The sequence below is a fragment of the Fusarium pseudograminearum genome, chromosome 3, assembly GCF_000303195.2.
Source record: "Fusarium pseudograminearum CS3096 chromosome 3, whole genome shotgun sequence".
NCBI classification, from domain to species: Eukaryota; Fungi; Ascomycota; class Sordariomycetes; order Hypocreales; family Nectriaceae; genus Fusarium; species Fusarium pseudograminearum.
The window spans coordinates 6,371,480-6,397,970 of NC_031953.1; the positions used below are offsets into that span (position 1 = coordinate 6,371,480).

General features: G+C 47.4%; 13 protein-coding genes across 13 annotated transcripts, besides 2 other annotated features; 4 read left to right on the top strand and 9 right to left on the bottom strand.

The window, feature by feature from the left end:
- Positions 1-557: 557 nt before the first annotated feature.
- Positions 558-2,483, top strand: FPSE_02473 (uncharacterized protein; the record flags this gene model as incomplete). Its single annotated transcript, XM_009255592.1, has 1 exon — positions 558-2,483. The coding sequence occupies one exon, from the start codon at positions 558-560 to the stop codon at positions 2,481-2,483; it is 1,926 nt and encodes a 641-aa protein (XP_009253867.1).
- Positions 2,484-2,745: 262 nt separating this feature from the next.
- FPSE_02472 (uncharacterized protein) lies at positions 2,746-4,539 on the bottom strand (the record flags this gene model as incomplete). Its single annotated transcript, XM_009255591.1, has 1 exon — positions 2,746-4,539. The coding sequence occupies one exon, from the start codon at positions 4,537-4,539 to the stop codon at positions 2,746-2,748; it is 1,794 nt and encodes a 597-aa protein (XP_009253866.1).
- A 383-nt stretch (positions 4,540-4,922) lies between these two features.
- Positions 4,923-6,677, bottom strand: FPSE_02471 (uncharacterized protein; the record flags this gene model as incomplete). The annotated part of the gene is made up of 4 exons (XM_009255590.1): positions 4,923-6,000; positions 6,054-6,348; positions 6,398-6,589; positions 6,641-6,677. 4 exons carry the CDS (start codon positions 6,675-6,677, stop codon positions 4,923-4,925), a joined length of 1,602 nt encoding a protein of 533 aa, XP_009253865.1.
- A 276-nt stretch (positions 6,678-6,953) lies between these two features.
- Positions 6,954-8,985, bottom strand: FPSE_02470 (uncharacterized protein; the record flags this gene model as incomplete). Its single annotated transcript, XM_009255589.1, has 4 exons — positions 6,954-7,039; positions 7,231-8,791; positions 8,851-8,898; positions 8,941-8,985. The coding sequence occupies 4 exons, from the start codon at positions 8,983-8,985 to the stop codon at positions 6,954-6,956; spliced, it is 1,740 nt and encodes a 579-aa protein (XP_009253864.1).
- A 522-nt stretch (positions 8,986-9,507) lies between these two features.
- Positions 9,508-10,634, bottom strand: FPSE_02469 (uncharacterized protein; the record flags this gene model as incomplete). Its single annotated transcript, XM_009255588.1, has 2 exons — positions 9,508-10,383; positions 10,431-10,634. 2 exons carry the CDS (start codon positions 10,632-10,634, stop codon positions 9,508-9,510), a joined length of 1,080 nt encoding a protein of 359 aa, XP_009253863.1.
- A 2,259-nt stretch (positions 10,635-12,893) lies between these two features.
- Positions 12,894-13,700, top strand: FPSE_02468 (uncharacterized protein; the record flags this gene model as incomplete). The annotated part of the gene is made up of 1 exon (XM_009255587.1): positions 12,894-13,700. The coding sequence occupies one exon, from the start codon at positions 12,894-12,896 to the stop codon at positions 13,698-13,700; it is 807 nt and encodes a 268-aa protein (XP_009253862.1).
- Positions 13,701-13,779: 79 nt separating this feature from the next.
- Positions 13,780-13,885: a repeat region.
- An 820-nt stretch (positions 13,886-14,705) lies between these two features.
- FPSE_02467 (uncharacterized protein) lies at positions 14,706-15,860 on the bottom strand (the record flags this gene model as incomplete). The annotated part of the gene is made up of 1 exon (XM_009255586.1): positions 14,706-15,860. The coding sequence occupies one exon, from the start codon at positions 15,858-15,860 to the stop codon at positions 14,706-14,708; it is 1,155 nt and encodes a 384-aa protein (XP_009253861.1).
- A 393-nt stretch (positions 15,861-16,253) lies between these two features.
- Positions 16,254-16,803, top strand: FPSE_02466 (uncharacterized protein; the record flags this gene model as incomplete). Its single annotated transcript, XM_009255585.1, has 2 exons — positions 16,254-16,256; positions 16,351-16,803. 2 exons carry the CDS (start codon positions 16,254-16,256, stop codon positions 16,801-16,803), a joined length of 456 nt encoding a protein of 151 aa, XP_009253860.1.
- A 386-nt stretch (positions 16,804-17,189) lies between these two features.
- On the top strand, positions 17,190-17,462 carry FPSE_02465 (uncharacterized protein; the record flags this gene model as incomplete). Its single annotated transcript, XM_009255584.1, has 1 exon — positions 17,190-17,462. The coding sequence occupies one exon, from the start codon at positions 17,190-17,192 to the stop codon at positions 17,460-17,462; it is 273 nt and encodes a 90-aa protein (XP_009253859.1).
- Positions 17,424-17,447: a microsatellite.
- Positions 17,463-17,571: 109 nt separating the features above from the next.
- On the bottom strand, positions 17,572-19,368 carry FPSE_02464 (uncharacterized protein; the record flags this gene model as incomplete). Its single annotated transcript, XM_009255583.1, has 1 exon — positions 17,572-19,368. One exon carries the CDS (start codon positions 19,366-19,368, stop codon positions 17,572-17,574), a length of 1,797 nt encoding a protein of 598 aa, XP_009253858.1.
- Positions 19,369-22,017: 2,649 nt separating this feature from the next.
- FPSE_02463 (uncharacterized protein) lies at positions 22,018-23,703 on the bottom strand (the record flags this gene model as incomplete). The annotated part of the gene is made up of 1 exon (XM_009255582.1): positions 22,018-23,703. The coding sequence occupies one exon, from the start codon at positions 23,701-23,703 to the stop codon at positions 22,018-22,020; it is 1,686 nt and encodes a 561-aa protein (XP_009253857.1).
- Positions 23,704-24,020: 317 nt separating this feature from the next.
- FPSE_02462 (uncharacterized protein) lies at positions 24,021-24,872 on the bottom strand (the record flags this gene model as incomplete). The annotated part of the gene is made up of 1 exon (XM_009255581.1): positions 24,021-24,872. The coding sequence occupies one exon, from the start codon at positions 24,870-24,872 to the stop codon at positions 24,021-24,023; it is 852 nt and encodes a 283-aa protein (XP_009253856.1).
- A 365-nt stretch (positions 24,873-25,237) lies between these two features.
- Positions 25,238-26,363, bottom strand: FPSE_02461 (uncharacterized protein; the record flags this gene model as incomplete). Its single annotated transcript, XM_009255580.1, has 5 exons — positions 25,238-25,514; positions 25,568-25,859; positions 25,915-26,129; positions 26,179-26,227; positions 26,273-26,363. The coding sequence occupies 5 exons, from the start codon at positions 26,361-26,363 to the stop codon at positions 25,238-25,240; spliced, it is 924 nt and encodes a 307-aa protein (XP_009253855.1).
- Between the last annotated feature and the right edge of the window lie 128 nt (positions 26,364-26,491).

Consider the following 26,491-nt stretch of genomic DNA (forward strand, 5'->3'; position numbering starts at 1 on the left):
AGTCCTTAGCAAGTAACGGATGTACGGAGTTGAGCTGTACAGAGCCACCCTTCTCCGGTGCTATTCCCTTCGCAGTTACGATTCTTTTATGCGATGTGGTGAATGTTACTTTGACGATGGGTTCGAGCGGTTGAAGATTGCGCCGAATTGCAACATCTTCGCTGCAGATCCAAGCAAGGTGATATCTATAATGTCTTGGCTATAGCTGTTATTGGTTCTGGAAGTTGTTATTTCTGGAATTTTGCAACGCTCCTTGATACAGGTTGCACTGCATATGCCTGCAATCAGATGTTCGTAGCCTCGGCATATGGGCACTGCCGACGTCGACAGAGGAGTTATCTACATGGGTCTTTCGGTTTGCTCGCGGGATATCCATCAGTTAAATACCCAAGACATGTCTACACTTTCTTTTTCCAGTCATCAGTCGATCTCTGACCAGTCATTCCTTCATTAGTCTTTCTTTGACGACTAGACCTATCGCATTACAGGGAAACCACTCCTTTAGTTCCCTTGTCTAATTTTTGTTATCTCGATCTTGTTTAATTAATTAATTCACCATGAGACAATCTTTCCTCACCGGCCTTCTGGCCGCTCCCCTGTCTGCCTACGCAGTCGCCCTCACTGGCTACGAGTACATCGTTGTCGGCTCTGGTGCCGGCGGTGGTCCTCTGGCCGCTCGTCTGGCCATGGCTGGCCACAAGACCCTCCTCATCGAGGCTGGTGATGACTACGCCACCACCAACTACACCGTCCCTGCCTACTCGGCCAACGCTTCCGAAGACCCCGAGATCTCTTGGAACTTCTTCGTCAAGCACTACGCCGACGATGAGCGACAGGCTCGTGACTTCAAGACCACCTACGACACTCCCGACGGAGAGTACACTGGTCTCAACCCCCCCGCTGATGCCAAGCTCAAGGGTACTCTGTACCCTCGTACTCAGGCTCTCGGTGGCTGCACTGCTCACAACGCTCTGATCGCTGTGTACCCTCACCAGTCTGACTTTGAGTACATTGCTGATCTCACTGGCGATGACTCTTGGTCCGCCAAGAACATGCGAAAGTACTTCGTCAAGGCCGAGGACAACAACCACCTTCTTCCTCTTCAGCCTGGCCACGGTTACGATGGCTGGTTGAGCACCGAGACTGCCCCTCTCAGCATCCCTCTCGGCGATGCTCAGCTCATGAGCCTCCTCGTCGGCGGTGCCACTGCTCTCTCCGAGGTTACCGGTGAGCTCCTCACCATTGAGACCCTCATTGCTGGCGATGCCAACGCCGACACTCTTGCTCGTGACCAGAAGTCCGGTTACTACCAGATCCCCCTCTCCACCAAGTCCGCCAGCCGTGTTGGACCCCGTGAGTTCATCCTTTCTGTCCGTGATGCCAAGTTCGACAACGGCACCAAGCGCTACCCTCTCGATGTCCGCACCAACGCCTACGTTACCAAGGTTCTCTTTGACGAGTCTGAGAAGACTCCCCGTGCTACTGGTGTGGAGTTCCTCGACGGCAAGCACCTCTACAGCGCCAGCCCTCTCTCCACCGGTGCTGCTGGTGTCGCCGGTAACGCTACTGCTTCTCGTGAGGTCATCGTCGCTGGTGGTGTCTACAACACTCCCCAGATCCTCAAGCTCAGTGGTATCGGACCTGCCGATGAGCTGAAGAAGTTTGATATCCCCGTTGTTGTCGACCTCCCCGGTGTCGGTACCAACCTCCAGGACCACTACGAGATCAGCGTCCAGGGCAACACCCCCGAGAACTTCACTGCTTTCGACGGTTGCACTTTCAGCCTCTACACTGATGAGGACCCTTGCCTTGACCGCTGGAGGAAGCCTGTCCTCGGTGACCACGGTATCTACTCTTCTTCCGGTCTCGCCGCCACCATGTTCTACAAGTCCACCACCGCCGAGAAGAACAACTTTGACATCTTCGCTTTCGGTGGACCCGTCAACTTCCGAGGTTACTTCCCCAAGTACGCTGTCAACGCCACCATCGACCACGACTTTTTCTCCTGGGCCATCCTCAAGGCTCACCCCCGCAACACCGCCGGCAACGTTCTCCTCCGCTCCGCCGACCCTCTCGACACCCCCGCCATCACCTTCAACTACTTCGACACTGGCAACGGTGACTCCGACAAGGATCTCCAGGCCATGTACGAGGCCGTTGAGCTCGCCCGCAAGGCTTTCGCCAGCCAGCCCGTCAAGACCCAGGAGACTCTCCCCGGTGACCACGTCAAGACCCAGGAGGATGTTGAGACTTACATCAAGGACAACACCTGGGGTCACCACGCTTCATCCACCTGCCCCATTGGTGCTGATGATGACAAGATGGCTGTCCTCGACTCCAAGTTCCGTGTTCGCGGTGTCGCCGGTCTCCGTGTCGTTGACGCTTCAGTGTACCCCCGCATTCCCGGTACTTTCACTGCTGTGTCTACCTACATGGTGGCTGAGAAGGCTGCCGACATCATGCTCGCTGAGCTTGAGGAGTAAGGCAGTGGCAGATAAGATAGATATGATTAAGATTCATGTAGTATAATGCAAGATCCAATTTGATACCAATAGGCATAGTTCCGTCTGTGATGTCTAACAATGTTCGTTGTGATGTGCCTAAACAATGAAAACACGGAGATTCAGAACCCAATCTCAATTGAACAGATCATAAGGCTAATTCCAGTCTTCCGGCACAATGTTGAGATCAGGGTACGCGACCTTACGACGAGAAGTTGATCTATTAATTCTACAGTAGCCAAATTTAAGCAAAGCCCAGGTTGAGTGTGTAGTTCAAAGGCGTCACACCAGTGATATACACATGACTTCCCTGCAACGTCAAGTTGCCTCCATGCCAGCTATACTGCTCTCCAGCATCATTCTGAATCACCCCCATGCCATTTCCAGGCCCAAAGGTAATCTTGTCATCGCCCATAGTATACTCTCCCTTTCCTTCCGCAAGGCGATAAATAGTGGTATTGTCGCTATCAACAAACTCCTTCACTCCCTTGAACTTTCCGCCCTCCCGGAACGTCAGTTCAAAGGTGAGCTCCACATCATCCTCGCCAGTGACCTGGAAGTTGAGATCATAGCCTGCTTTAGTAGGGCTGATTTCGACCTCTGTCTTGAGACGGCGCATGCTTGTAGGACGGTTCTCAAAGTCGGCCATAGCGTAGAAACGACCGTCTACGGAACGAGATAGCTTGTATGTACCATTCTCGTCACGGCGCTCAGATGGCATAGGGAGATAATATGGGACCTCGATCTCGCTTCCCAGGTTGATGACGCCATCGTCAGACACATTGACTCCGTTAGATCGGAAATGACCCATGCTGAAGAAATTGGGGCTGAGACGAATGGCGTCAAGAACAGCTTTTCCGTTCCACGCGCGGAACATGGTTGGGTTGGTGGAAAGACCTGAACCCATACGGTTGTAGAATTCGGCTTTCTTTCCATCGATATACCAATCTGAGCCACCGAAAGCAGAGACTGTCAGGTTTCCATGTCGTGCGCGTACAAGACCAGCTGACTTGTAGTGCTTCTCAAAGTCGACGAATGGGTCTTCTGGGTCAGGTAGTTGGGCGCCGAGTTCAGGACGCTCCATGATGTTGGCCAGGAAATCACCCAATTGAGGACCGACAAGTTCTTCAATCAGACGGGCCATGGCAGCAAAGCGGCCGTTGTTATCGAGGAGAGCGAGCTCGCGGAATTGAGGGTAAAAGTTACCCATGTTGACTACAGGAGGCTGAGCTTGGTCCTGGCGACGGCTCTGGATCACTTCCATTTCACCGTTGGGTTCCGCATGCTCGATCGCTAGTTCAAGGTTCATGCGGACGTAATCGATGAGGTCGGTGTAGTTGAGCTCGTGAGCAACGGTCAAGAGTGAAGGGTTCGACACAGCCGAGTAGTAATTGGGACTCCGCTCAGAGTAAATGCCATCAGCGTCGATGTCGATTCCTTCCGCAAGCCACTCATCAATTCTCTTGATATAGCTCTCGTTCTCGGTGATGCTAGAAATACGCGCCAGGGCACTGCAAATCTTCCATCTGTGGTTTGGCGTGTGAATACCACCCTTGGCCAGACCAGGTCCAGCTTTGACGAGAAGACCACGGATGACATCCGCGAAAGGTTGCGAGGCTTTGTGATCATCCTTTTCGAGAATGCGCACCATGATACCAAAGTCCTCAATCAGGAAACCGGTATCAGGTGGTGAATGGCGATTGCCGACGGTGTAAGTACCATCGTCATGCTGAACTTTCTGAAGGACTTCCAGCATCTCCTCAATATGAGGAACAAGAGTCTCATTATGAAAGTACGTCGAGTTTGGCCATAAGAACGGCACAACCAATTGACGAACAGCGCGGGTGAGAGATCTCGGCGAGCCGGTTAGAGACTCATTCTTGTTGTCGAGAACACCTTGGACTTGTGAGTCGGCGGATTTGGTGAGGAGCTTTAGACTGGCATGATCAAGAGGAGTATCTGACGCGGCATTGGCAGTAGCAGAGAGAAAAGCTACGCCGAATGCCTTGATGGCGACAGAGATGCGGAGGAGATGCATGTTGGAGTGCCCTGTCGACTACCTCCCAAGAAACTGGGATGAGTTTGACAGTTTATATAACACTATTTCCGCTGCCAAGCCCTCGGTTCGGCGCATGGTACACCGACAAACATGGTCTACGGTAAACATCGCCAGTTTTACCGGTAGTTTACTGTCAAATATTCCCCCAATTCACTGGAAATCTTTCCCCGCGGGGTACCTAGCCTCTCTAAACACCTTCTTTATTCAGGCTAGGCTGTGGGGCGAGCATCATCACAGCCTCGTGGATTATCAAGCTTAATATTAAGAAAACAGGCTTGGCTTGGACTAACCAGGTTCCCCGCGAGCACTAACATCGTCGGTCTTCTCGCCGAAATGAACGATAATAAACAAAGCGACATTCTCTAGTCGCTTCTCGTCTTGTTCTTCTTTCCCCCAAAAGCCTCCTTCACGATCCTGTTCTGTCGTATAATTTCATCTCTTGCTCCATCCCATGTACTTCTCATCCCTGTCTCAAAGAACCGAAACATATGCGCTGTCTCAACACCGTGATTCATGAGATTGTACATCTTTCGATCCTTCCACCAAAACTTCCATCCCGCCCATCCCCAGCCGAGATTCTCCATTCCAGTCCCAGCTTGTTTATGCATCCATGGTTGAAATTCGTACTGCTTCACCATGCTCAGGTCTACAGTTGGTTCTCTTGCCCAGTTCGATGCCAACCATTCGTGATGATGATCGACCCATTCTTCCATCTCTTGGTGTGAGGGTAAATTGCTTACTCCACGCCATATGTTGGAGATAGCCATGTTCATGACGTCGCTGAAAGAAAAACCGTTGTTTTTGCCATATGCTGAGTAACAGAGCATAACGCAGCTGTCGGCGTATTTTGGTGGGAAGACGTTCATGTATAGACGATGAATAGAAGGACCCCCGTAGTTTGATGACTTTGGAATACTCTTTTCGACAAATGGTGCCGGTGAAAAGTCGCATTGATAGCCTGTGGTGAAGATGACGCTATCAACGTCATCAATTATCGTTCCATCTTCAAACTCGATTGACTTTCCACCCGTAAATCGTTTGATGCCATGTAGACTCGTCACACTCCCATCTTTCAGAAGAGGTAGAACATTCTCGATAATTCCGGGCAGACTTAATGTCAGATCCTTGAAGTCTTTAAGGCGCCACGCTGGGTCTAACTTCATGCCTGCCATTTGCGATGACAGTAACTTGGCTAGTGTGTTTGCTAAAAATCTGTATGTGTTTGGCAAATTCTTTGCGATCCATTGACTTATTACGCGGCGTCTCCATGAGACTAGGAGGTCGGATGGTGTTCCTTTTCGAAATCGTCTGACAACAATTTGCCCGCTTCTGTGGGATACGTAAACCTTTTTAGCGACAGATACAACTTGAGGGGCGATGTCGTCTGTTGTGGTGGCTAGGCCGAGGATCACCACTGTCTTGTCTTTGAAGGACTCGGGGCTGTAGTCTGACAGTTAGCGTGTGTACAAATCCCTCTCTTTTTGAAAACAAACCTCCGATATTGTTGTGCGTGAATGAGATCTCCTTTGTAATCCTCTTGTCCCGGAAAAACCGGCATCTTCTTTATCGTCTGATAACCATGACAAAAAGCAACCTTGTCAAAATGGCGCGTGTCTGTATGTCCACTCCCAACATTCTCAACTTGGATATCCCACCCGTTGTCTTCCTTGTTGCGATTGACAAGCTTGACGCTTGTATCGAATATGATGTGTTTCAAGAGGCCAAAGTGCTCAGCGTAGCCTTGCATAAATTCTTGAAAGTCTGCCGGGGTCAAATGGACCGGGTATCCTACCAAGGATTAATGACGCGTAACGCTTGTGTGGCATTAGTAACTTACTGTCAGGTATCGGATAATCCGTGAACCCGCATGTATACTTGCTAATATTTGCAGTCGTGCTATCCAAAGCTGAAGTCCAGCCATGTTTTGCGTCGAACGCCCATAGTCCGCCGACTTGACTTCGTCTTTCGAACAACGTAGCGTTAAATCCGTCTTGGAGAAGCTGCTTCAGCATGGTAATGCCAGTCGGGCCTTGCAACATATAAGCGTGGCTTCATTTTATTGTCTGGGGTGAATACTTACCGGCACCGATGACGGCGACACTGGCGCGACTCATCATGGTTGTGAATATTGGTTTGCTGACTGGGTCTATCGAAGAATTTCCTGTCGGCGATGGTGATATTTATAAGACCGGCCGATCAAAATCCTACGGGATCTCGGACAGTATCGTTGATTGGCGCACTTTAATAAGCGGCAACGTTTGGAGTACGTAGTCTCATAGACGCGCGCAATTCACACTATCAAACTAGTCTAAAATCTTACGTGAGGTAAATCTTGATTACAATTTGCTGGATATTTACAACAAACTGTCTCGAATGGCCTGTAGTCGTCATACTTATCCGGGCATCCACGACGGCAACGGCATTCGGACGAGTTTGCCGCGACCTACACCGACATGGTAGTACAAGGAGGACACGGAGTCTACAACTTAATATACAGTACTAAATGGAATGTTTGAACATAGCGAAACACACGTGAGTTCGGCCTTTTAATTATACACTATTTCAATACTCCGATGCACCCCATTACAAGAATTCCCGATCTTCCGTGACAGCATACCAAGAAGATCCAAGTTCACCCTAACACTAAATCAATTACCTGTCGAGACTCACCCTCCCAAGCTGTCTTATCCACGCGTCCAATACCTTGCCGATAAGCGATACCATCGTTCAACTCAATAAACAAGACATTGTAGAACTCATATCCCTCCAGCTCTCGGCTTTTCAATGCCTCGTGTTCGTCTAGACGAGACCAGCCACCCGCATTTGAGTCGATATATCCTTTCGATATTGCAACCAACTCGCACTCAACCTTTTTAGTCAACAGTCGCCACAGGATTGTTCTGGTCTGAACGCGAAGACACCCAACCCAGACTTGCTCGCTATTGCAAAGATTCACCACGGCTTCTCCCTCGAGCATAGAGATAGCTTGTCCGTATGGCTCCGGTGTATTGAAGAAGAACGCTCTTTCTGTTTGAGTCTTTATCAGAAACGAAAGATCTTTCTCAATAGAAATATCGTCTTCGTTAGTCACTAGAGGAATCGGGTACTTGAATCTACGCTGTGGGTCGACTGGATGGTAGAACAGATCTCCGTCTCTTTGCCAGCCCATAGGCAACTCATTGCTCTGATGATGACAACAATATTTGAACTCGTCGAGGTCATTTGAAATGAGTCTCTCGCCTGTCTCTTCCTTAACATACCACGAACAGATTGACTCCGTAACCAATCCATCCAATACACCTGCCGGAGGACGTTTTCGACTCCACCGAGAATTCCACTCTTGTTGATAAGCGACATGCAGTGGTGTATAAGTCCGTCTACCGCCCTCATCGGTCTGTTCGGAAGAGGATCCTGCCAGGTATGCAAAGCCGCTCGCCCAGGGTGAAAGATCTACAGAGATCTTCTGGTCTAGACAAACCATCCATGACCAGCTGGGAACGGACGCTTCGCCTATTTTTGAGTTCCGAGATGCTGGTCCAGCTGATCTCCACAACAGAGTAACATCGAACGCAACTTCAGGTAGACCAAAGAGAAATCCACCTGGGAAGGAATGTGCCAAGGCTGTCGTTATACCAGCAAAAGCCGGAAGAATGTCGCTCGAGAATGATAATTGTCTTCGACTATAGCTGGTTGCCAATTGATGAAACTCCTGCAAGTCTGGCCATGGCGAATAACGAAAGCCACGAGCGTTGGGATTATGCGTCCCAAGACAACTTGTCTCCCCGATATCTGCCAGTTGCATGCGCTCATGCCATATCGCGCAATGGCATTCCCAAGTCAACTCATTTTTGTGAAAGAATAATGATCTTTGGGAAAACACGAGTTCTTGCAATGTCCATCCTCGCTCGTTCCACGGTGACCATGCTACGAGACCGTAGTGATCCATGTTTGCCCTTTCGGGCCAGACATTGTGATACATCGAAGGAGACACGTCTTTGATCCCTCTCAGTCCTTCTTCGGCGCTGTAAGCAGCTGTGGCGACGATTGTAAAGTAAGCGTTGCCGTATATAAGAGCCATTTGGCTGATCTGTTCTTGCTTTGTTTCATAATCATCTTGGACGATACAGAGACGATCAACCCAGATGTATTCTTCCCCGACGCGTCGTACTAGCTCCACAGCATGCTGGATTGTAGCAGGAACCTGATCCCACATTTGTTCAAGCGCATTCATCTGTTGAAATGGGACAAGATTGCTCAACAATAGTTGCAGATCGTGTCCTGTAGACCTACCCCAAACGTAGCTAAGAGCGACATATCGACAGCCAGGTTGAAAGGGTACTATACGTTTTTCCGATACGTGGATCAACCATCGCGGCAAACCTTGTGTTTCATGGGGCAGACGGGCTCTTTGACAATGATCTCCATGATTTTCGTTGCATGCTTTGATCCATGAGCTGATGGTGTTTAGGTCAATCCATCTCGGTGCTGGTGGTGTAGGGGGCTTGCGGGGTTTCTGTTCATGCCGAAAACGAGGGTACCCTGGGTCTCTTGGGGCCGGCATAACACGGATGGATAAGTATTCGAGCTTTTAGTCCAAGTTTACTGAAGGTTATTCTCAAGAGCCAATGTGATAGTCAATTAATTCCATCATCTTCCTTTATCTTGTGCCAGGGACTGGATGATTTGATGACGTAGACTAGTTCAGTTTTGGAGTGAAACAATCCCAACTCAGCCACACCGACGCGCGATACTTGTTATGGCCAGTGTCAGCTCAAGTACTGACTGGCTACCAAAGTTCCTCATTCTGAATATACACATCAATTTTGTAATGCGGGATACAAGTTAGGATACTGTTCATTTATTTACCCGAGCATAACTATATACAAAAATAAGGTACTCTTCTTCCTCTCTCAAACCATCAACTGCTTCTCACGCCCAGCGTGATACTTAACAAGAAGCTCCAGAAGGAACACCCTTGCACTTGTCAGAGGTCTTACCACCAGTGACCTTGTTGTTAGTCCAGGTCCAGTTCTTGCAGCTAGCGCAAAGAATGTAGATATCGGTACCGCTGGACTTGACTGATCCAGTAACCTTGTTGATGGTGACATCAGTGATGGGAACACCAGCAGTAGGTGTACCAGTGGGAGAGCCGTTCTCGTAATCCTGCTCAATGACAATACCGTACTTGGCAATGTTGCTAAGAGTGATGGAATCGTACTTGACGTCGGAGACGGAACCGGTAGCTCCAGAAACGGTCTTGATGCGGACACCGTTGTCCGAGTTGGAGATGGAGGAGTTGAGAATGCGGACGGTCTTGACGTCGTTGTTGGATCGGCCACCAACGGATCCGATGGAAAGACCGTGGCCACCACTGCAGCTACCACCAGTGAAGGTGATGTTGGTGCCGGAGTTGATGGCGAGGCAGTCGTCCTGGTTCTTGACGACGGCGCCGGAGATGTAAACACCGGTGGAGGAGCCGACGTCGAAAGCGTCAGTGTTGTGTCCACCCTGGGTGTCTCCCAGAGAGTTGTCCATGTGGACGTTGTAGACACCGAGGTTGGTGACTCCGTTGATGCTGAAAGCCTGAACGGGAGTGTTGATAACGTTCAAGTTCTTGATGTTGGAGTTCTGGAGCGAATGTGCGCTGAAGAACTTGGGCTTGGTCTTGCCACCGTTGCTGCCCTTGGTATCCCACCAGCGTTGACCCTCGCAGTCAATGGAGTGGCCGGCAGCACCCTCGATGAGAAGGTTGTTTCCGGTGAAGGCGATCAGGGGACCTTCCCAGGTGTCATAGCCAAAGGTGGTCTTTCCTTGGAAGATGACCTGTGATTGTTAGTTGAGGTACATTTTTCTAAAGTTGATAGTCTTACATGAGTGCCATCCTTGAGCTTGGTAAGATCGAGAGTGGTACCGGCGGGGACAGCAATGTTGTTGAGGATAATGGTAGAGCAGCTGCCCTTGCCCTTGATAGCAGAAGCAGCATCAGTAAAGGTGCAGCTGGCACGGGGCTCAACAGTGGGGTGGGCAAAGACTGAGGCAACAAGGCCGCTGAGAAGGATCATGGAAGAGAACATGATGAGATATGTAGTTGAGAGTAGAGAATATGTACAAAGTGAAGAGATGAATTGATAGATAGAGTGATAGAGATGGCTTACAGTTGAGGATCATCGTTCTTTTATCCTTGGCAATACAACTTGTAAAACCTCCGACTACAAGGCCCTTGATGCCGTTCAGCCGTGATAGAGGCCCGTGTCAGTGTCCAGAACGTGTTTCCATCAAACGATTACACGGATCGTGCTCCACCATTCTTGGTAATTTCCTGGGGTTGAGACGGAACCGCTAACCCCGATCTATGGCCTGCTCGCCTCTAATTGGTGGATCTGAATTCTCCTCAGCTACTGTCAAGTTTCAGCATCTAATCCAATTTCGATGGAATATCGGATGCACGGCATTCTGATGATACTCTGGGTCTTGTGAGATGGTGAGATTGGGGGTTGAACACTTGTGAATGGTTGCAATGCGAGGAACTTCAAACTGGTAATAGCTTCAAGGCTTTGGGGGGAGATGAACGGCATTTAGTTCATTTGTGGAGAAAGTTGCATCGAGGGACGGACTTTCTATACGCGTACTAACTCGGCTGCTAGGAATATGTTGAATGATCAAGCGTCGGGATAGTCGTGGGGGATATGCTGTAAGGGGTAAGACAATGATTCCTCGGCATCAAACAATCGTCTCCATGGACGTCTTTCCATGTGCTTGAAGGTAACAACGAATAAACCAACTACGCTCTGACTTCAAATCTAAATAGTATACGGAATGCTGAATTCAGGCTGTTCAATAGATGGTTATATCTTGATATTGGTCTATTTTCTCAACATTTACAATCGTGAAAGCTACCCAGACATAACAGCTAATTACATATGCACAGCTAAAATAATCTCAGGAGCCTACCCTACGTCGGAATTAGGGTGTTGACGCAAACATTAAAAATAAATAAGAAAAAAACAAATCAACTAATAAAAGTGTTCAAATCGTAAATTCACGTCGAGTGAACACCTGAGCACTTCGTATTATTGATAGAATGGTATGTGGTGATTAAATGTTGACTATTTTTATTCTCATCGACGCGGTTTTGAAAGATTCGAGGCGATCACGTTTCCCCTTTGTGTCGCGTGATACCACCCAAGCTGGCAGAACCTGGTCAAAACACAAGTTACAGATGTCGCTAGCAAAGAATGTCAACGGAAAATGGCAATAGGTGATATCATAATTAATTGAAGATTGAATTCGTGTTTATAAATGTGTTTTGATCTTCTGTGTTTGAAGCATTCGTCATCCTGTGGACACCTTCAGTACGTACTGTTTCCCCTGAAACAGCTGAAAGGTGATATGAAACAATGCCGTAGCCCGGAATGTGGGCGGCTGAGGCTTGGCTTTGGACTAGCACAGATTTATCTCTTCCTGACTGATGATCTACCAAAAGTTGAAACAAGGTTGTGGTGGCTGTGTTTGTTTCTAGAAATCCTTTTATTACCACGACTACCGTCTGGTGCATGAATCATACCAAACGACTTGAATCCTTCTAGATCCTGATGGAAGAGTTTGTATCCACCACCTGTTATGCTTAATTCTTCTAGTGGATGTCTTATGTCTCAATCGGACGCGTTATCTGTATTTTTCAGCGAAATGAGCTGCGAAATAAGCGACAACTTGCCCAACACTAAACAGATCATGACCGAGATCCAAAGAGTTTCCATCGTCGAGAAAACGACTCATCTAAACTGCCGAGGTTTGACGCCAAAACACATTGCAACCCTCCATTCCATGCCAAGAAACTAGAAACCAGGGCGCTTACGACACCTCCCAGCGCGTATTAGCCACGGGACCTAGCTAGGCCATTCTCAACCCACGATCGACAACATATACCACATCCGGCTTCCAGTGAAGCATCCTCAGAGACATGCTTATCCGATTTTAATGACTAGTATTCTGTCATTGAAAACTTGGCGGTTGGACTTTTGGCTGTGATAGGACATCGCAGGATTAAACTAGGCCAGGGGTTTGGCTGATAATCTTCGCAGGGATGTCGATCCGTTTGATAATTTAAAACTTTGAATCTTGGCGGAATGAATCCTTCATGTGGACTGAGCTCTGTTGGCTTTTATTTAAAAGACTGCTGTCTTCTCGGTTGGCTTCTTTCTAGTCAAGCACAACTACATTCATTTCTTCATTCATTCCTTTCTAGAGCACTTTTGATAAGTGGCTATATCACCTTCCTTCAAAAAATACCCTCCTTACATATTTAAACTTCATTTCATCCATTTCACTTCATCATGTCTCGCTATCTCATGCTCGCTACTGCCCTTCTGGCCTCCAACGTCGCTGCCCACGGCTACCTAAAGACCTTCACCCTTGATGGCACCGACCACGGGGGTTTCAGCCGCTGGAACCCATCTCCCGACCCCAAGGCCATCGGATGGAGTTTCTCTACCGAAGATGAAGGCCCAGAGTTGGACATCTCCAGCCCCAACTTTGTCTGCCGCAGCGATGCTAAGGCTTCCAAGAACTACGGCAAAATCGCAGCTGGTTCCAAAGCCTCTTTCTTCTGGACCTCCGACGATAAGCAGATCAACCCCAATGGCTGGGCCGAGTCTCACCGTGGCCCTGTTATCACCTACATCGCCCCTTGCAACGGCGACTGTGCTTCTGTAGACAAAACGCAGCTGAAGTGGACAAAGATTGCCGAAGAAGGTGTCGTCTCTGGACCTGCCAACACTGAAGGTGTCTGGGCTACCGACAAGCTTCGCGAGAATGGTGGTGTCAACTCTGCTACTATTCCCTCATCCATCGCCCCTGGAAAGTACGTCGTTCGCAACGAGATCATCGCTCTTCATCGCGCTCATCTCTCTGAGCCTGAGTTTTACATGCAGTGCGGTAACATTGAGGTTACTGGCTCTGGTAGCGATGACCTTTCGGGCTCTGGTGTTGTTGCTTCTGAGATTTACAGCACTTCTGATTCGCAGCTCTTTGGCTTCTCTGTTTACGATAACAAGGGCGATAGCTGGACGATCCCTGGCCCTGCTCTGTATGGCAGTGGCCAGGGAAAGCGATCTAAGATTGCTTTGAAGTTTCGTGGTTAAGTAACTTATTAATTGAGTTAAGTTGTGGGTTACCTTATCGCTAGATATAGGGATTTCTTAAATTCTATATTAGTCCTAGTATAAATAGATATTTATTTATATAGTAATATAAATACATTAAGACTCTAAATATATTCTTATCTTATTTTATAATAAAAACTTAATAAATTATAAGTATACTAAAAGAGAGATATCTAAGAGGCAATAGGGAAGTATCTAAAATACTCTCAGTGTTGTGTATTGGACGGACTTGTTCATGGCCCGATATTTGCTTAGTCTGCTTATCGGGTGCTATTCGCTGTCGTTGACGTTTGATAGTCCTGTCGATGTTGTTCTCGGATTCCAAGCTGTCGCCGATCTGCCGTTTACTAGGTATAGATGGTCGGGGAGGGGCTGTAGCAGGATAATTCGGAAGTGGTACCTCGATTCGGCCACCCTGCGCGACTACCAAGCGTTTTGCAGAAAGTTTTTGGCTGCGCAAACCATTTGTAGTCTCCACCTTTTCACAGTCCTTTCGTTGGTCTGAAGGTGGGGCGTTAGCCGCAAAGGGATTGGATGGCTTGTAGGGCCTGAGGCACCCGCCTATGTCTTGCTTTGAAACACTTAGACAGCCATTCCAACGAAGACACTGACCACCTCCACCCACTATCCGTCTCGATAAGGACCTTAGTCGATGGCTGCCGAAACTGGCTGTGATATGATACTGGATACTCTGTTTCGCTCTCTGTAAAATCGGATCTTTGTACCACGTGGACTTGTTACTTAGTCCAAGATCACGCTCAAGTTCGTCAAGACCAACGCCGACGCCCCCACGGCCAGTTATCTGGTACCGAGCCACGTGACGACACATGACAATTAGGTCTTTGAGCTGCCATTTTGTTGTCTTTCTGATGGAGATGAGATCTTCAATTCTATGGTGAAGCGGTAATAAACACCAGAAATAAACAATTGGCAGAGTGGAGTAGCATTGTGACGACGTGTCTGGGTACGCCCTATGTCAACTACCTAGGTAATGTAATATCTCTCTTCTCCCCACTCCAGAAACTTAGTTTCCCTCTTCTGAATCGCCCCTACCTCCAACCGTTCGCGATCCATCTTTCTGGTGATACTCTCTAACGACCCTAGAACGTTCTTCAGGAACTCCAACTCCTTCATCATGATAGCCAGTGTCCTTTGCACATTTTCTTGATCCACTTCAACCATCTTACATCCAAAAGTAACAGTCTCAGCAGTCCTACCCAACTGCACGAGATAAACATCCGGCGCCTTGCTGTCGAACGAAGAGATTTCCCTAGCCTGCTTTATGTGTTGGCGTTGGAAATCTTTTGCTACCGTGCAGGTTTGGGTCCGTATATTGTGTACTGTGTTGTCGTTTATCTCTTCTAGGATATTGTGAAGAGACGTTCGAGATTCTTGTGCTTCATGAAAGATGGCAAGAAGTGCTTGGAACTGTGCTTGCAGACGGCATTTGTAGCAAGGTTTCCAAAATTCCCACCATTTCTTGTCGTTCCAGATGTTACTGACGGGGTTGCTCTTCGCATCATCCAAGAGAAATCGAATTTCTAGGCGACCTTGAGCTAGAGATGGCGAAAACTCTGAATTGAAGTATGTATTGAAATCATGTAACTGATCCACCTTCCTGATAGGAAGTGTTGGATAGCCATAGTCTTTCACCATGGCACTCAAAAACTCGATCCCATTGGATTCGATATCCAACGCTGGGCCCCAATATTTGACATAGCGAAAGACAGATGGCACATCTTGAGGAACGTCTGATAGCGGGATATGTGGTATAGGAGCATGGAAGGTCGGCGCGAGAGAAGTAGTGAATGTCCACGCGGAGAAAAAGAGGCTGGAAAGTGCATCTTTGAACTCTAGCGTTATGCTTTTGAGAAATATCGCTGCACCAGTGATGAAGAAGATGATTATGATGACAAGTATGATAATTCCAATGATGGGTGAGAGGGGGAATTGGTACCATGGGGTCAACGGGTGGTTGTCAAGAGGAGGAACCGATGAATGTTGTACAGTCTCGGTTTTGTCCGGAGGACGCTTGTTTGCAGCAGATGCCGTGTTCCGAGACGCATGGCCCCTTCGCTTCTTCACATGATTGATATCAGCGCGAAGCTTGTCCAAAACAATATCTTCGTTACGTGACATAACGATGTCGAGCACAGAAAACAGATTGTGTAGTAAAGAGTTAAGGACTGCGTTTCCTGACAGCTGTCTATTTCTTTAATGGAGGCAGTCTGGTTTGCCGATGAGTAATCAAAGAACATGCACCAAAGACTTTGTTAGTAGTGAGAAGCAAGGCTGGATAGAGGCGCGACTAAGGGTAAATGATATATGATACCGTGTTATGTAACGCGTCATTCCTATCACCAGCTTTAAAATTTTTATTTTTTGTCACAACTTCTCCAGTTCTTCATCCTTTAAATTTCGCAATGCAGGAAGGATTCAGATACCACATGCGTGAACGCTCGCCATACGTGTTAACTATGGCCATTTTGACGATCAGCCTCATTCTCACGTATATTGTCCATTCCTCCCAAAATGGTAACACATGGCTAGAAACTGGGTATCCCACCAAAAACGTTTGTCACCCTTGCTATATTACCACTTCAACGTACATCTTTGCTAATCCCTTCAGACCGAAGGTTGGCGAATCAGAGTCTGCAAGATTTACCAGGAAATCTTCATCCGAGACCCGTACTTGCCCCCAAAACCACTACACGCCATCCTCAACATCGACGCAACAAAGGAGCCGTTCAAGTCATTTGAGCATTCGTCTCACGCCGGCCAACGGAACCACAAAGCTGTGCGACAAATTATTGCTGAGGCACTTCATCAACAGTTGTTGCTTATTTCGCCACGGAGGAACCTAGAACAGAAGGATGATGCGAGTCAAGAGACGGGAGATAATTATGAAGACTGGGTGTCACTCATGAAGCGTGTTGCGGCGGTTCTGTTGGATGACGATCCGAGAAATAATTATCAGAGACTCTTTGTGCCAGCTTTAACGGGTAGCGTTTGGGACGTCATGAGTTCGGAGGCAATGCTCCTAGAGAGAAAACTTGAACGATTGAAGACACTCTGTGCTTAGGGACTGGATGAATAAAAGCTTTTCTTCAAAGGATACATTGAAGCCTTACCGTTCCACTGCATGACGAAAATTGCGACATTGGCGTGATACGCTAATACTGTCACAAAGGTAAGGCTTCTTGAAGGGATTCTTTGAATACAACGCTCTGTTTGGCCGTTTCTTAGCCACCAAAGCCAGTGCAAACGAGAGATATGGTTTCACAGACAAAGATATTGCATGGATTAGAAAATACTGCTCCGAGACAGGCGCAAAGGAGAATGAGACTGAATACGAAGAGAAATGGTTTAATCCTCAAAGCTTGACCACAGCAAGGAGGCACTGGAGACATGTGATGAAGAAACTAAGCGATGAAAGACACGAATCCGAAATAGAAACCGAAGACGACAATGAAGAAGAAGCTAAAGTTGAGGCTGAGCCTCATCCTTCATCACCTTCTCCTCCACGGACCTAGCCTTCGTCTCCTCCACTATCGATCCGGGCTCAACCACGATCTGGAACTACACCAGCGTCTGTTCCTGCCCTATCAACAGAGCCTCAGCCTCGTGTTCCTCACTGTACCCAACCTGCCACCAACAGTCACTCTCGCGGTCTTGACACCCATCAACCTCCAATACCATATCGCAAGGCAAGGCAAGGCAAGGCAAAAAGGTCCTGTTTAAGCATTGGAGTCATAATGCTTGAAAAGTGTGATTAAAGATGGAAACCTTATCATCAGGAGTTTCATAAACAGTTGTTGCTGTATTTAACTACAGATTGCAGATATGCTTATCAGGCTCTCTTCTGCCAACTCGTAACTCTTGCTCTCAATTCCTTCTTCACCTTATTCCCAAACTCCAGAAACTCATACATGTACCCATACGCCTGTTCAGCACTCGGGGGCACCAACTTCACTAGCACATTATCCCCATCAGCGTTTGGCTCTGGACATCTAGGTACAGTGCACCAATTCCCGTTCTCTTCCCTGGGCCTCCATATCGCCCATGGATTTGTATGAATTGTGTTGTTATTGAGGTGAGATGGACTTTTGTATGGCGAACGGTGAGTTTGTGACCACAAGATAAGAGATGACAACCATTCCGTGAAAAATGCTTCTTGGTCAAGGATATTAGTTTGTGTATCAATGAAGCTAGACACTTTGGTTGACATCTGAGTTACGTTGTAGTGAAACTGTTGAAGCTGTTCGATCTGTTTGTCGATATGAGTTTTGCGGCGAAAAAGTTCGAACCATGAGGGTGTCTGCTGAAGATGTGAAGCGATACTGATCAGAAGATCCAGATTCTCCAAGGCACGTTTGAAGTCTTTATCCAATTTATCCATATCTTTCATCAAATCCCTCGTTCCGGCTTCGATCCCATTTTGCAATATCTCCCACCGAAATATATCAAGCCAATCCGTCCCCAAAGGATCACAAGACCTTCCCTCTCCATTGCCGACACAGGTGTCGCTCTTGGGAAACCACAGCGTCAAGTATGTAGCAGTTTTCAAGAAAACCATAGTAAAATCAGACGGCAGTCCATAAGCGATACTGTGCATGGTCCTGGAAAACGATGATTCCACAGCGTGTAGGCCCCGGGTTATATTCTGGCATAAGTCGACGATATCTGTGGCACCGGGGGGTATGCCATACTCCTCACGGTATAACGTGTGTTCCCATGGTTCTAGACGTAAACCATGATGCTTATCCCAGAAGCCGCCCTTTTTCCGAATTTCGTCGCACACCTCGTCGACAATTACGTCTTGGCGGCGCAGAGACAGTCTTTGCATAGGCACATATTCCCTTGCGATGATGATTTCTTGGTTGAGAATATGAGCATACTCGTCTAGGGTAGGTAGAGCAGCAGTATCAAACGGTGGTTGGACATAGACCGTTCTAACTGTTTCGGGAAAGAACCTGTAGATGAAAGATATCATGGTGATAATAGCCATGATCTTCCAAACGAGACAAAGGTTGCGCTTCCAACCTTCTTTTTCTCCAATACTTTCCCGGACGTCCACATCAACGCAGTGGATAATATAACCCCAGATCCGGTTGCAGAGTGACTGAAAAGATTCTTCAGAGATGACGGTTTTGGTCGGTGTTTGAAGTTGGATTGTTATCTCATGCGGGTTTGTATTCCAGAAGGAGTCATAGAAGCAATAGTTGATCGAAATAGAGAATTGTCCATAGTTGAATCTTGTTGTAAAGAGCATACTGCGGGTATTATGCTTGTTTTCATTGTCGTTATCGTCATTGCGTACGAGAGGAGTTCTCAGTGGCGCAGGAGGAGTGTCTTCTGGTACCGGTCGCCCTTTTGGTCTCCCACTACCTTCTTGGATGTCCACATCGCCACAGTTAACGATATAACCCCATCGAAAGTTCAAGAGAGACTGAAGAGATTCCCCAGATATCTCGGCTGATGTCGGTGTTCGAAATTTGAGTGTTATCTCACGCGGGGGGTTGTTCCAGAAGGGACTGTAGAAGCATAGGTTGATTGGAAGAGATATTTTTCCATAATGAAGGGTTTGCGTGATAAGGATGTTTTCCGCATCATGCTTGTTACTGCCATCCTCATCGTGGCAAGTCATTTTGCGTTTACCAGCAGGTAGGAAGTAGTCGAGTGAGGGCACCCCTGTACGATGACTGTAACTGAACCGGGACGAAAACAACGAAAATGAAGTGACGTGCTAGACGTTTACAGCAAGAAGATGGCAACTGGAGAGATGCAAACCGTCAGGAAAGGTGATAGATGGAAGAGTGAAAAGAGTGTAATTCAAGTTTGGATCGAGCAGATTTCTTTGTTTATGTTCTTTGTTCAAGTTGGTACACAAAAAGTTGCCTGAAATTGACACCTGAGGCATCAGTGCTAATCCTGCTCAATGAAAGACCTACGAGCTACATCTAGGTAGTTTAAGAAAACAAAGAAAGTTATTTGAGACCAAGGCAGATGGAGATAAGTGTGTACAAGACACGGCGCACGTTGAATATTATTCGCCCGTGCTTCACAAACATCTTTCTCAGCATACTTTAATGACTGTAATACGTTACACAGAAAGGGCGATCTGAGAATACGTTAGACTTGTTGAACACAAGGGCAGTTGTCCCTTCTGCTTCATGACGTTCATGGGATATCTAAGCACCTAACCTGGTTGTTGGTTTTATGCTACCCAATATCCGTAAACAAAAGCACTATTTTAGTCACACCATGACAGGAACAGTTTCAGCTGCTGCCGCTCCGGAGGGTGACCATATAAACAAACATGCGTGTTGATATGACGCGTTACGTCGGTAGCAGGCAGATTATTTTGTTTGTATCCATAAAGATATCGTGTTACTTTTCAACATATTTTATACAATTGGTTCAACCTCCTCCAGATTGTCTGGCTCGCTAGAGCCTGTTTATCTCATCAAGAAAGAGCAAAAAACATTGGTCGACAAAGGGTCGTTCCAGGCTAGTACACCTAAGACTTTGAAGGGCGCACCTGGAAAGACGTGGAGCATCTGCATCGATCTGTCGGATATCAGGGGTCAGTGTTACATCCACACAACCTTTCGGGTTAGTAAATTACTCCACAGTGCAAGGGGACTTCAGGTTGACAGACATTTGACTACCTACAAACTTACAGGGTTTGGGTGTTCGTAACTGATACGGGTACTGCAGCCGGGAAGCGACATTCCTGGCGAAATATATTCCCGTATCTCTGTTTCTTGCTTCAAAGACTGCAGGGATGAGGATGTCCTTGTTCGTCTATGGATCCTTCTTTGGGTGCGTCCAGCTTGGGCGATCTTTGCTAGAGGCAGATCAAAGTGTTGGGATGGTACTGGATAAGAACCTTTCCACTTGGTTTGAAAGAGTGTTGACTACTACAAACAGCCGCCGAAAAGAGTCACACAAGGCTAACAACAGGCGAGGATCAGAAGTCTGACTCAGGCCAGCCTGCCACTGACACACCGCTATCTGCACAACGTGAGGAACATGTTTGTCCTACCTAGATGGGTAGATGAGCTTGCACAAATTCACCATTGAGTTGAAGAAAGAGACTGAGAGTATCCGTTCGCTTCCACTTAACGTCTAAAGTAAGATGTTCGAAAAGAAACGACGACGGTAAGCAGGGTATAGGAAATGACTGAGAACTGTCGAAGTTCATGAGAATATGGAATGGCGACAGCTTCAGAGCATGCTGCGATGAGGAAGAAATGCACAGAGGAGAGACGGGGCCCTGACAATCCTACGGCCAACTGCTCACCGCTTCCCACCATGGATAGAGTAATTCAAGGCTCGTGAAATCCTCTTTGGTATGCTCTATTCTTTGGGAAGTAGCTGCTAACAAGCGTGAAGTAGGTACCTCTCATGGAGCAGGGACCCGCTAGCTTCCTTAATACACCTCATATTGCAGCCAGACTACTCTAACGTAGATGTACGACGCCGCCACAACGCCAACAGTACTTAGCGTAAGTATCTAGCGAAGGGCTTAATCATGTTTTAGCTTTAAAGGATGCCGTTGTATCAGACGGATAAGGTAATAGAATATTAGTATTATTAAAGAATTATATTGACAAGTTGTTTGAAAATAAACATCGCTGCTTACGAAGAATTGTTTTTGTACCAAGGGGGTTTGTACTCCAATGTTGAATATAGTCGAGCCGCGTCGCAACAATCCCCGCTCAAAAACATGATATATCATTAGATCATCATCAAACTGCAGTGTTAGCTTTGAAAAGAGGCTGCAAGATGTCAGTCGTTGAGCCTAAACTAAGTAAATATGGAGACAGAGACGTAATGAAGCAGTCCCATATTCTTGTCACCCCCATCCTGCTTCTTTCTTTTTTATCCATCCCGGTCTGGATGCTCCTGTGAGTATTATGACGACTCTGCGTAAGTCTTCTTGACTACTGACTCTGTGTGAGTCGCCTTGACCACATGCATTGCTTAAGAGCGGTTAGTCATCTCTGTTGAGTTTATTCGTCAAAGAACACCGGTCACTGGCCTTGATAGCTCACGGCTCGACCAAAGTGGCAGAATGTCAAGTTGGACTACAAGACACAGGGGTACAGCACGAGACACCGAAGCGGCAACCAAAGGGCGTATGGTATCCTCCACAGGTCCAAGATCACACTATAAATCCTCAGTTATTCTAGTAACACAATACATTAAGACTCTTGATACATTCTCGCACATCTGGTATTATGCCCAGCTACCTACACAACCAGCCTTCCAGTATCTGTCGTCAGTCTTGTTACTTGCTGATAACGTCTTCTCGAAAAACAACCCTCCATCGTGGCCCACTACACAAGGTTGGATTATCCTTGCGCCAAACCGTAAATGACAATTTGATCTTCCGTCCCTCGCTCTTGGTTTCAATGGAATTCTTCATCTCACTTTGCGCATTGTTCAAAAAGTTCTGAACAACTGGTTGTTGATATCCCAACTGATCCGCTGAAAGAAAGAGATCCTTCCATAACGCATAGACCCCTGCGGTTCCCATATCAAGAAGTGTTCCTTTAAGGGCCCACTCCGTTGCCCCCTTGTGCCAGAAGCAAAGGAACAAGGAGTTAGTGTCAAGGACAAAGGCGCCCCAGTTCTGGTATGACCCGTAGGGCCCAAAGAACACACTATCCTCCACGTCCCAAAACTTATTTGGGAGCTCAGTACTGTCGATTATTGCTATGCTCGGTGGTAACTCGATTGTGACCATCGTGAAGCGACTATGAGATACAAGGTCAGATTGTCTTGCTTGTAACAACGGCCGCTGTATTCTCCGTTCTGGTAGTTTAGTGAGAAGAGTGAGGGTGTGGAATATGCTACCTCCCGCAACTGCAGGAACGAGACAAAAGGAAGTAGAAGCCGTCATTTTGCGAATCTCTCTGTTTTCTTCATAGCCTCTTGCTCTCACAAACGCATTCGGGCCTATTTTTCGCATCGGTATCGTCAAGAATTCTCCCTTGTAACCTGGAACCATGCAATCGAGCTCCAAAACATAACGATATGTGACGTCCACGAGTCCCGGATAACTTGACTCGGAATAGTCAAGCAAGTATACCCGGGCGCGAAGTCTGAGGCCTTTGTTCGAGATGCTCATCTCGCCTTCGTCAAGAAGAGAGTTTGCCACTGAGTACATTTTTGAGCAGGAAGCGAAGTGCTTCACCGAAGTGGCGAGAAATCCACAGTACTCTTCTGCCGTGGAAAAAGGTGGCGTCCAGGCAAGAAGGCTTAAATCGTACGTTTTTCTGATGATTTCCTCTTGAAGACGACGGAACGCGTTATCGCCCTCTCCGTATAGCATTGGCATGTTGATATCACATATACCAAGCAAACAGTACGCCATGTCCTCTATACGAGTAGTCTCTCGGTTTGCAGCCCACGAGAGTCGTTTTGCGATGCAAGCTGAAGAAATCGGAGCTATGTGACCCAGGATCTCCTGTTCAATAGATGTAATGTCCGAAAGAGAGCCCAATAAGCTTCTTTTGGAGCCGATAAATTCCCAGGACTGGTTGTAGAATGATATGGACGCGGGAGCAATCAACTCCTGCAATGTCCATCCGCGAGTGAACCACCTGCATTTTGCAAGTGGGAACTGTCCCGCATTATCGGACAGGTACACGTAGCAGAACTTGGCTTTCTGATACCAGAGGAACATAGAGTTGATGGCTTCGGTAAGTTCGGCACTGCTGGACTTGTCGATACAGCATGTATCGACCCACACATACTGGACCTTATCTGCGAGGGCCAGCTCACATGTTTTTGTGATCTTTTCGTATCCTGTCTTTGTCTTTGACGCTTCGACATGGCACTCTTGGAAGGTGACTTCTCCATCAGCTTCCCACGTGTGTGAGAGGATAGCGTATTCTGGTAGATCCCCGTAGAATTCTTTGAAGGAGATGCACTGAGTTTCGACGAGTATTTTCGCTTCGATGAGCCTCATTTTGATAGGGCCGAGGATATACTTTGACAGAAGAGAATAGACAAGCGGGGAAGATGGAAAGATAAGCGCTCACTCAAACCGAGATATTTTCCTTTCGTTGAGCAGCTGAGCTGGCTTCTTAGTATTGGTGGCTGTGTTGTGGCGTTGTATGCAGCCGAACTTTTTTGTCAATTAGTGAGAACCTATCTGTGGGTGAAGGAAATGGTGATTTGTATGGAGGAATAAACTAACATAATGATTAAAATCCCGGTTCCATGTTGCCTCTCAAGTAATCCACGACATACACCCTTTTGTTCTGCAGATAACTGACGGAACAGTTACAGAATCGAACAACGAAAGCCCCAGCCCCAACCTTTGCCTTCGTCTTTGCCTTCGTCTTCGTCTTCGCCTTCATCTCCATCCCGAGCCCTTTCTAATGCCTCCTCGTCTGCGATGATACCCAACAGCTGAGTCATGTCTTCGTAAATAACAGGCAAAGACGTCCACGGCGGGCCAGGTACTGGCTCTGCACACGGAGGTGCATACACTATAGGATCCAGTCCAGCATCCCAAGCGCCCCTGACATCGCACCTAAAATCATCGCCGACCATGTACGTCTTGCCCTCCCCTTCCAACATTTCAGGTGTGATGTTGAACTCGTGCAGCGCGTAGTGATAGATTTGAGGATCCGGCTTTGCCCAACCAAGTTCGTAAGAGGCGAAAAGGCCGTCAATCAAGTGCGCGATTCCAATCCGGTCGATCTTGTCTTGTTGAGAAACTGCCGATGCATTGGTGATGATACCGATATTGTATCCCATCTCCTTGAGCTTTGTCAAAGTCTCTATCGTTCCTGTAGTAGCTCTGTTCGAGCTTCGATACGCTTCTTTGTAGGTAGCATCGAATGCTTGAAGTTCGTCGTCGGTATAGTCCTTGAGACCAATCAACGAAAAGAATTTATAGATTCTATTCAGTCGCAATTCTCCTTCCCTGAGCTCGGCGTTGCGTAATACACTGTAGGTCGTGTCGCGGGCTTTGAGGTAGGTCGCCGCGAGTTCTCCATCAGACATCGTATCGGGAATCCTGACGGTGTGGCGAGCCTCCGCAATTGCACATTGAAGGGAGTGGTAATCATCAAAGAGGGTGCCGTCAAGATCAAAGAAGATGACCTTTGGCCGTGTTGTTTGCGACATGGTTAAAAATTGCAGAACTCTCCAGGGTGGTAGATAGATTGGTGGGAGGGTTGAAAAGCGGAAGTACTTGCTGGGTGGTTTATACTTGACGAGTGCAGCGGCAAAACCATAATAGAATTCCATAGATAAAGCACGATATCAACAAACCTTTGAATCCTACTGGGGCTAAAAGAGTGGCTAAGGTTTAATTCGGGGAGTCACCTTAAAGCTTTAGCAAAACTATCTGTCAAGAAACATAGTATCTCAAGATTTAAGATTTCGGAACAGGGTTTGATGGCGAATGAAACTCTTGAATGAGAGATCCTGAACCTGAAAGCTTGGATTGCAATTCCACAGTTTAGCAAGTAGTCTATTCGGATTCCTGACTAAGGAAACAATCCCAACTCAACCGGCGCATTTCTCATCTGATCCTCCTGAATCTCCTGCAGCAACGGGCTATCAGGATAATCCTCAATATCAAGATCGATATACCCGCGCGGAGCCCATTTGCGTGCACAGACAAACAGAGTTCGTCCATTGATACTCTTATCACTCAAGATTCGCAACGCACACTCGCCCGCATCTTCAGTGGTGGCAAGCTCTACGCCTGAAGTTTCCACTTCATCAAACTGCTCCTTGGACAGAATGCTAGTCCGGATATACCTGAAAGTTCTGGTTAAAACGCGTAGTCGTAGAGGTGTTGAGATCAGACCTACCAAGGCGCAATGACATTGACCCGACTGCTGTAATAGAACGAAGTTCTTCGCAATGCATGCATGATTCCACGGACTGCCCACTTTGTGCTACTGTACTCTGGACTTCTGGGAACATCAACAAAACCAGCACCTGAGCTAATAAGAATGAAGCATGTGTCGTCTTGATCTTGTCGTGGTTCGGTTCCGTTCTGAGACACAAAGTAGTGCATGGCGAGTTTTGCTGTGTAAAGTGTTCCTTTGAGATTCACATCGATAACCTTCAAGTCGGGCTTCTGGGGTTCCTTTCCATGCCCTGGTCAGAGGTCAGTATGTTGATTGAGGCCATGTTTGCTAATAGATAGTCTTACCGTCAAATGTAAACGTCTGGTCACTTTTAGTGAAGCCAGCATTTGCTATCACATATCTGATCTTCCCAGAAGGCGAAAGACGGGCTGCTTCCTTGAAAAGACAAACTTGGTCTTCCCACTGGGTTGCATCACAGTGAACAAACTTGGACCCTGACAGCTCTGAAGAAAGCTTTTCTCCCGTGGTAGCATTCTTATCGCCGATAACGACCACGGCACTGGTAAGACTGTCAGTAGTGATACCATTAACTGGGAAGTACGACATACCCTACTTTGTGTAGTGCTCGTGCGTATGCTTCTCCAATACCGCTGGCTCCTACAGAATGTTAGAGCCGAAACTAAGACCAAAATTCCAACTGACCTCCAGTGATAATCACAGTTTTGCCCATCAATTGGTCTCTACCGAAATCAGCATCGCAATTGACAGGCGGGGAGATCTTGTAGGGAGGCATGGTAGGGATCGGAGCTGTTTTTAGAAGATTGTCTCAATACGAGGCAACATTAACTTATCAATTCTATCTAAACATCATGGAATTTGTATCCTTTTATGCTGGTATTTTGGATGCATCTAACTCCGGTA